The sequence below is a fragment of the Elephantulus edwardii genome, unplaced genomic scaffold, assembly GCF_000299155.1.
Source record: "Elephantulus edwardii isolate Elephantulus edwardi_28Jun2011 unplaced genomic scaffold, EleEdw1.0 scaffold00129, whole genome shotgun sequence".
NCBI lineage: Eukaryota > Metazoa > Chordata > Mammalia > Macroscelidea > Macroscelididae > Elephantulus > Elephantulus edwardii.
In genome coordinates this window covers 7,392,787-7,402,257 of record NW_006399879.1, presented here as the reverse complement: position 1 = coordinate 7,402,257, position 9,471 = coordinate 7,392,787, and the positions used below count along the sequence as shown (strand labels likewise).

General features: G+C 56.5%; 1 protein-coding gene across 1 annotated transcript in view; it reads left to right on the top strand.

The window, feature by feature from the left end:
* Positions 1–9,471, top strand: part of SH3TC1 (SH3 domain and tetratricopeptide repeats 1) — a 30,689-nt gene that overhangs the window by 13,668 nt on the left and 7,550 nt on the right. Inside the window, exons 8-11 of the mRNA XM_006893668.1 lie at positions 1,720–1,761; positions 3,099–4,766; positions 7,237–7,417; positions 8,299–8,449. Coding sequence (XP_006893730.1) covers positions 1,720–1,761; positions 3,099–4,766; positions 7,237–7,417; positions 8,299–8,449 — 2,042 coding nt within the window. The remainder of the gene's footprint in view (positions 1–1,719; positions 1,762–3,098; positions 4,767–7,236; positions 7,418–8,298; positions 8,450–9,471) is intronic.

Genomic DNA, 9,471 nt, shown 5'->3' with positions numbered 1-9,471 from the left:
GTGGGTGGGCACTCAGGCGTGGTGTTGTGAGCGGTGCTATGGTGAGCCTGGCTCTGCAGTTTCTGTTCACCTGCCACCTTCTTGTCATGTCTGGGCATGTACCCAGAACTAGGTGGTGACTCAGGGGCCCCCACACCGGCTCCACTGAGACTGCACCATGTTGGGTCCCCCCGGGGGCAGCCGGGGTCCTGCCAGGCTCGTAGTAGTTGCTTTGTCCACTATCTGCTTGTAGAAACACCCCCACCTCTGGCAGCAGCCACCTTTCCCGCGGCCCTGCCCTTCCTCTTCAGGGACCTTTATGTCTTCCCTTCAGGGACAGATAGTCACGTTGTAACCAGATGCCCAGTGGTGTATGGACTGTACCAGCGCTGCCACATGGCACATGGGTGGTGGGCTGGCAGGTCGCGGCCTGGGGGTGAGGGCAGCGCTGGGCAGTCAGAGCATCACTGCCTGAGGGCCAGGAGCCCTTTTCTTGGTGCTGAGAAGACCCCAAAGTCCTCCTGAGCAAAGGCGAGCCTGACTGAACCGTGGCCAGCCAGGTGGGCAGCACAGGGGCGGCTCCATGAGGCCTGGGCTGCCTGGCTGCAGGGTGGGACCCCAGGCTGTGCCTCCTGAAGCAGAGCTGCCCCCCACCTGGCCTCAGTGCCCAGCTGCTCATGAGAGGGTTTGTCCGACTTCTGTGAAATGCAGATGGAGAGGCCACGTGATGTCACAGCAGCAGGCCCTCAGCAGAGGGGTGCTCTGGCTGTGTGTGGGGTACAGAGTGACTCTCCACCCTCCCAAACATGCATGCACGTACACACACAGCATACATGCACACAGATTGTACACACGTGTAATAACCACCCATGCACGTGGGCAGGGTGCTGCATGATGACTGCATGTGTTCATATTCAAATAAACCGACGTATCACCTGTGCAGTGTGTCCATGTTCACTGTACGATACACAGAACACACTCATGGATACCCTGTCTACACACGTGTGTACATACCGTAACACACACATACACTAGAACACAATCAGGGACACACTGCATACATGTACATGCCATAACACACATGTACATGAGAAAACACACATGGACACTACTGTCTACACACATATGTACATGCTGTGACACACATGTACACAAGAACACTGTCTGCATACGTGTACATGCCGTAACACACATACACATGTACACAAGTCTATATGCCCTCACCTTTTACATGCATGTGTGAGTATGTACACACATGCATGCCTACATAAGCAAACACATTTTGTGAGTACACTTGCACCCATCAGTGCACACCCACTTGTGTCTATAAATGCACTCTCCTGTGTGTAAATGTGTCTTACACACGTCTCACATCTTACGCTGACTGTCTCCTTGACATCTTGGGGCTCAGGAGCAGTGGGTGTGAGCCCGTCTTAAGAAGGTGGATACTGAGGCCTGGAAGTGTCTGCTGGGGGCTGAGGAGGATCGGAGCTCCTGGCAGAGGGTGGGGTCCTGGCCTGCAGAACTCCACTCAGGACTGTCCCCTCCGGGTGTGTGCCCATGTCCATGTCCGGTTGGCCTTTGGTGGACAATGGCTCTGTGTGGGTTACAGGAGACCATGATGCTGTATCTCATCTGGACAGCCCGGCCCTGGTCCCTCCATCCACTGCCCCTCTAGATTGTCATCCAGACCGGGGTGTGGCTGGGGTGCTGACCGCTTCTTTCTTCTCCTCTTTCCAGATAGATTGGATGAGGTCATGGCTGAGCAATCGGAAGAGCCCGGTAGGCTTTGCCCATGCGGCCGGGGCTCCCCTATCATGGTGGGTGGGTGCTGGAAGTTTCTCCTTAGAGTGGGGGTGGTGGGGAGGGGATTACAGGTGAGAGACCCCTCACCACTGGGCATTGCGGCCTATGGGGCTTCTTCCAACATGCATGCAGGTCCCTGCGCCCTGCCCCCTGTATCGGAGAGTTCTCTCCACTGTCCAGGGCAGCTTCCACCAGGGATTCCTCCTGCCTAACCCACCAGTACCCAGCGAGTGACCAGTGACCCATGGCACCTACATGTGTCCAAAAGCTGAGTTCATCCTGGTTTTGTGGGCAGATATGAGAGCTGGTCACCAGGACTTCCTTCTGCAGCACCTCAGGGAGGCCGTCTCTGGGGGACTTCCCGTCAGTAGCTGTTAACATGGGAGGCAGCTGGGCCGTGGGGGGTGGGGCACAATTCTGTGGGCAGAGGACGTCAGAGCCTGTGCGTGAGACACAATGCTCACCGCACTCAGGGAGGCCTCTCCAGCCGCTGCCCCCCACAGCTACCTCGGCCCCTCACCTTGACATGACAGCAGATACCTCAAGAGCCCTCTGCAGTGCTCCAAACTGAGACTCTCCGAGCACAAGCAGGGAAGGGCCACGTGGAGATGCCCACACAGAGGAGTGAGGAGAACCACGGCTGGTCCACGGCCCCTGCTTCCTCCCCCCAGGCCTCTGAGGGTCAAGTGTGGGAGCAGCTGCAGGCCAGCCCCCCTGGGGAGGGTGCCCGTGCTGCAGGGACCTCGCGTGTGGAGAGCACTAACACCCACTGGCTTCTATAGGAAGCACTGGCTCTTGCTTGCATGTCTGCTGGTATTTCTTAAGAGTAGGGTGACGGATAAATAAACCCCTGGTGACACATGTGCTTAAAGCCCTCAGCCACTAAGCCCCAAGGCTGGCAGTTCTAATCCCTCCAGATACACAGAGGAATCAGGGCCTGTAGATTCACTCCCTAGTTGACACCGTGTCCCCAGGAGCCAAGGCCCATCCAGCAACGACTTGCTTGCCCCCCCAACAGGGAAATGATTTCCCAGCCATCCCCCAGCCCCAGCAGGTGGGGTCCCTGACGCTGCTCACAGAAGGAAGAGAGCAGGGCTCACTTGGTGGGCGATTGGCCAGGCTGACTTTTACCCTCCCAAGGTCACAATCCTTGGGCTCCCACATTGCTGACATGTGTTGAAATCTCAGATGCTCACAGAAGTCAGCTAGGGACACTGAGGCAGGACAGGGGGCATCCCTGCCCCCACGTGACCAGTGGGTGGTGACCAGAGCTTGGACGCTCACTGACCATGTGGTGTTTTGTGACTTTGCAGAAAGGCTGTTGTCTTGCTTGAGTCCAAAGCCAAGCGACCTTCTAGAGAAGGTGAAGAAGGTTCTGGAAGAATACAGAGCCTGCCAGGCCTGCCCCAAGGAGCCAGCATCCTGGGGTGTGGACCCAGTGGCTAGTGAGGTGAGCCCGTTAGACCCAGAGGAGCCCAGCTTCACCCTGGACATGGAGACCAGGTGGTCAGACACTGAGCTCCTGGGCTCATTCCTGCAGTCCCTCAGCATCCCCGGATACCAGGCCTCCTTCCGCGGCCTGTACACCCTGTCCTCACCATGGCTGGGTGGTGTCATGGACGAGGAGACGCTGGCTGAGCACCTGGCGAATGCCCGGGAGGTGGCCAAGAGGGCCAGGCTGCCCATGGCCCTGGCCCGGCTGTGCTTCGTGCTGGCCCGGCTCTGTGTCCGGAAGGTCAAGCTGTCCCAGGCCCGGGTGTACCTGGAGGAGGCGCTGGGTGCCCTTGGCGGCCACTTTGAGGACCTGCCGCTTGTGGTGGCTGTGTACACCCACCTGGCCACCATCTACCTGAGGCAGAAAAACTGGGAGAAGTGCTCGCTGACAATGGACAAGGCACTGGCCCTACTGCTGGGTACCGCTGGCCCCCTGGATGGCACTGAGACTGAGCTCCTGCAGCTGGCCCTACGACGGGCAGTGTGGACACAGAGTGAGGGCGCCGAGGCCCGGGCCTGCTTCCTGCTGGCCCAGCATCACACTTGCCTCAATCAGCCCGAGGCGGCCCTGCCCTTCCTGGAGAGACTGCTGCTGCTACAGGGCCACCTGGGGCACCTGGACGCGGCCTGGCCCGCCGACGGCTACCTACTGCTGGCCAGCACCTATGGCCACAAGTGCCTGCCCCACCTGGCCCTAGGTTGTGTCCGTGTGGCCTCGCTGCATGCCCAAAGCTCCCTGACCAGTGTGATTCGGAGTGTGGATCTCGTTCTCCAGCATGCCCCCCGGCTGCACGGCCTGAGGCACACGGACCCCCGACTCCCTGCCCAGCTCGCCCCCTACCTCTGCCAAGCATTGGCCTTCATGGCCGCAGGGACAGAGCAGACATTGCTTGCCACACTCTACAGCAGCCTGGCCCAGGTGCACAGTCACCACGGCCAGTACGGCCGGGCCATCAGCCTCATGATGCGTGCTGTGACCACTGGAGCCACGGCCAACACCTGCCTCCTTGTGGACCTCCTGGTGGCTGTGGCCTGGATGCACATGCTCCAAGGCCAAAGCGTGGTGGCTCTGAACATCCTGGAATCCGTTAGGGATGCGGCCGTGGCTGACAAGCACCAGGAGGGAGTGGTGGCCAACATGGCTGCCATAGCACTGAGAAGGACAGGCCACACACGGAGGGCAGCCGAGGGCTACTACTGTGCCCTGCGCGTGGCCAGGCAGCAGGGCCAGCGGCGTGACCAGGCGGTGGTGCTGGCCAACCTGGGCGTGCTGTGTGTGCATGCAGGCACCGGGCAGCTGGCCGAGCACTACCTGGTGCAGGCCGTGAAGCTGTTCGCACAGCTGCCCAGTGGGGACAGCGGCCATGGCCTGATCCAGGCGCTGCTGCAGCTCGGTCACCTGTACGCAGGCACAGGCCGGGCCCAGCAGAGCAGATGCTGCCTGGAGTGGGCTTTCCTGGTCGCTATGGAGATGGGAAACTTAGAGAGTAAGTGCAATACCCACACTGGCCCTGACCGCCCTCGCCCCGGCCCCTGAGTCCCTCTGGGTGCCCCTCCCATAAAGCTGAGTCCTCGTAGGTCTCTACCTGTGCCCACACCTGTACTCATACCTGTGCTCATACCTGTGCCAACACCTGTGCTCACACCTGCCTGGGCTCCCTACCATCGAGATACTGAGTGGTGGAAATCATCCCACGACTTTCAAATGTAATTTTTTTCAAAGCAGTTTTGAGTTTATCGAAAAGTAAAGCTGAGATTGTGGGGCTGGCTCAGGAAGGGCAGGGCTCAGACCTGTTCACAGTAAATCTCAACAAAGTCAGAGGTGGCTCACGATGGTGATGCAGACACTGCCCTGCACCAAGCGACAAGCCCCAGACCAGGAGCTGTGGCGTTGATTCTATGCACCACCCGACTCTTCACAGGGGCTGGTTTGAGGATGTAGGTACCAGGTCTGGGGTTTGGGGCTTTTCTTTTGTCCTTAGGTACCTCTGGATGGACGAGAACTTCCAAAGCCTGGGTGAACAGGGAATGCCTTAGCCAGTTACTCCACCCAGGACGCTCTGCCCTCTGTGGGCTCTGTGGTTGTTAACATCACTGTGCCTGTGACTCCTTGTTACCACTGCTGAGTGGGACCGACACATTGTTGTTAGCTGTGGTTGTTGTTAGTGGTGATTATTGTGATTGTTGTTAATTATGATGGTTCTTAGCTGTGGTTGTGGTTAACTGTGATTGTTGTTAACTGTAGTTGTTAATGGTGGTGGTTGTTAATAGTGGTTGTTAGCTGTGGTTGTTAATAGTTGTGACTGTAAACTGTGGTTGTTGTTAACCATGATTGTTGTTAATGGTGGTTGTAGTTAACTGTGGTTGTTAATGGTGGTGGTTGTTAACTGTGGTTGTTGTTAACAGCAGTTGTTGTTAACTGTGGTTGTTGTTAGCGGTGGTGGTTGTTAGCTGTGGTTGTTGTTACTGTGGTTGTTAGCTGTAGTGGTTGTTAACTGTGATTCTTAGCTGTGGTTGTTGTTAACTGTGATTATTTAACTATGATTGTTATTAACTGTGGTTGTTGTTAGCTGTGGTTTTTGTTAACTGTGATTGTTAGCTGTAGTTAACTGTGATTGTTGTTAACTGTGATTATTGTTAACTGTGGTTGTTGTTAATGGTGGTGGTTGTTAACAGTGGTAGCTGATAGCTGAGATTGTTGTTAATTATGGTTGTTAACTGTGGTTATTATTAACTGTGGTTGTTGTTACCTGTGATTATTGTTAGCTGTGATTGTTAACTGTGGTTATTGTTAACTGTGGTTGTTGTTACCTGTGATTATTGTTAGCTGTGATTGTTAACTGTGGTTGTTAGCTATAGTTGTTGTTAACTGTGGTTTTTGTTAGCTGTGGTGGTTGTTAACTGTGATTATTAATGGTGGTTGTTGTTAGCTGTGGTTGTTAACTGTGTTGTTAGCTGTGATTATGTTTAACTGTGGTAGTTGTTAGCTGTGGGTGTTGGTGTTGTTAACTGTGGGTGTTGTTAGCTGTGATTATTAACTGTGATTGTTGTTAATTATGATGGTTCTTAGCTGTGGTTGTTGTTAACTGTAGTTGTTAATGGTGGTGGTTGTTAACAGTGGTTGTTAGCTGTGGTTGTTTTTAGCTGTGATTGTTGTTAACTGTGGTTGTTAGCTGTAGTTGTTAACTGTGATTGGTGTTAACTGTGATGTTAACTGTGGTTGTTGTTAGCTGGATTGTTATTAGCTATGACTGTTGTTAGCTGTGGTTGTTAACTGTGATTGTTGTTAACTCTGGTTGTTGTTAACTCTGGTTGTTGTTAACGGTGATTGTTGTTAACTGTGGTTGTTGTTAACAGTGATTGTTGTTAACTGTAGTGTGTCCTCACAGAGGAGCACCTGTGAATTCCCACACGTGCATCAGGCCACATGCCCCCATCACAGTGACACACAGAAATGCCAGGGTCTCAACAATGCCCCATGGTACCCCTGACCTCGACCCCACTGTCTCTATCGGTTTCCCTTTCTGGAATGCCCTGCATTTTGAGGCTTTTCACTCTGGCTTCTTGCTCAGCTGCATGCGTTCAAAGATCCTCCACATGCTGTGGTGTTAACCCTCTTCTGTCTCGGCTTGTCCTCCGTCGCCCGAGTGGACCGCTCTCTCTGGCATGTCTTCACTGGCTTTCTCGCGTCCTCGTCTCTAGGACCACTCTGGCCACACTTCTTCAGAATTGTTCTCCTGGCAGCCCACAGTCCCTTCGTTGTTCTCTGCCAGCAGCACAATCCAGAGGCATCACTGGGTCTCCATCAGCTTAGTCCCTTAATCTCTAAACTGTTTCTCCGCCCACACGGACCCCCAGCTTGAAGGGTGGGGGGATTGCAGGCGAGCAGGTGCGTGGTGGTAACCTTTGAACTCTGCAGTTTCACCCCTGAATGACACTCGCTCTGCCCCCACCCAGGCCAACTGCATGCCGTCCAGCGGCTGTGTCACTTCTATAGCTCGGTGCAGCCCGACGAGGCCCAGAGTGTCATCTACCATGAGTTCCAGCTCTCTCTGGCTCGGAGGATGGCTGACAAAGCGCTGGAGGGGCAGCTGCTGGAGATCATCAGCCAGCTCTACCTGTCACTGGGCACCGAGCGGTGAGGGTGGCTCTGTGGGGTGGGGGCGAGTGGCACCAGTGGGTCCATCTCCAGCTGACCCCCTCTCCAGCCGGTTACGCTGACCCAGGGCATCCACCAGGCTCTGAGCTGGCAGTCCTGGGTCCCTCAGAGCATGGCACATTCCTCCAAGGAAGTTGTGGTGTCTAAGCCATCCTGACCACGTGGCCTCTGCAAGCTGACCTCTCTCCCCCCCAGCTGCCCTCAGTGGCCCAGCTCTATCCCCAGGTCTGTGGCTCTGATGTGGAGTCAGACCTGACACCCATGGGGCACCAAGCCGCTATGCCACCTACCCCCCCACCCCTTGTCCCTCCTAATCCAGGGGATGACCATGACAAGTTGTGGGGACACTACATCTACCAGCCTGGCAGGGGCATTCACAGAGGGTGGGCCCAGGCTTCCAAGAGGACAAGAAAATGGCCACTGGCTCACCTCCATCCACCCCCGGGCTGGGGTCACAGTGGAACCTGGAAGCCCATGTTAGGGAGGGGTCCCCCGTTTGCTGCCACACCTCAGAAGTCTGGATGCATAATCTCAGCCTCACCCCACCAGACCTGCCCAGTGAGAACCTGGGGGCAGGTGGCCGGCCAGCAGGGCCATTCTAGGGATGGTCAAGTCTGAGGTCCCCCGCCACAGCTACTGAGTGTCTGGCCTGCTGGTGTTTCCTTTGCGTCCAGAGAGTGGAGGCCTGGTTGGGAGGCAGGGAGAAGGGCCTCCTGCATGGTTATCGAGTGAGGCTCAGGCTTGCTTGTGTCCCAGGAAGGACAGGGCCAGCCCCCAGAGGTCAGTGGGCAGTCTACACCCTCGGGGAGAGTTGGGATGGACCTGGGAATCCTAGTTCTGACCATCATGTCTGATCGCAGGGCCTACAAGTCTGCCCTGGACTACACCAAACGCAGCCTGGGTATCTTCATTGACCTGCAGGAGAAGGAGAAGGAGGCCTATGCCTGGCTGCAGGCGGGGAAGATCTACTACATCCTGCAGCAGCACGAGCTGGTGGACCTATACATCCAGGTGTGAGCGGGGGACAGGACAGGTGCAGGCGGAGGACAAGACAGGTGTGAGCAAGGGACGGGATGGGACAGGTCTGGGCGGGAGACAGGACAGGTGCGGGCAGGGGACAGGACAGGTGCAAGGGGAGGGGCGGGAGTGATTGAGCAGGGGGCAAGACAGGTGTGGAAAGGAGATGGGACAGGTGTGGGCAGTGGATGGGACAGGTGTGAGGGAGAGGAGAGATGTGGGCAGGGGACAGGACAGGTGTGGTCAGGGGACAGGATAGATGTGAGAAGTGGAACAGGAGAAGTGTGGGCAGGGGATGGGACATGTGTGTGGAGAGGGACAGGAGAGGTGTAGGCAGGGTACAGGACAGGTGTGGTGGGAGGGACAGGACAGGTGTGGTGGAAGGGACAGGACAGATGTGTGTGGAGGGACAGGAGAGGTGTAGGCAAGGTACAGGACAGGTGTGGTGGGAGGGACAGGACACGTGTAGGCAGGGGACAGGGCAGGTGTGTGGCAAGGGACAGGACAAGTGTGCTGAAAGGGACAGGACAGGTGTGGTGGGAGGGACAGGACAGGTGTGAGCAGGGGACAGGACAGGTGTGGTGGGAAGGACAGGAAGGTGTGAACAGGGGACAGGACAGGTGTGGTGGGAGGGACAGGACAGGTGTGGGCAGGGAACTGGACAGGTGTGGTGGAAAGGACAGGAAGGTGTGAACAGGGGACAGGACAGGTGTGGTGGGAGGGATAGGACAGGTGTGGGCAAGGAACTGGACAGGTGTGGTGGGAAGGACAGGAAGGTGTGGGCAGGGGACAGGACAGGTGTGGTGGGAGGGACAGGACAGGTGTGGTGGGAGGGACAGGACAGGTGTGGGCAGGGAACTGGACAGGTGTGGTAGAAGGGACAGGACAGGTGTGGGCAGGGAACTGGACAGGTGTGGTGGGAGGGACAGGACAGGTGTGGGCAGGGAACTGGACAGGTGTGGTGGGAGGGACAGGTCAGGTGTGAGCAGGGGACAGGACAGGTGTGGGCAGGGAAC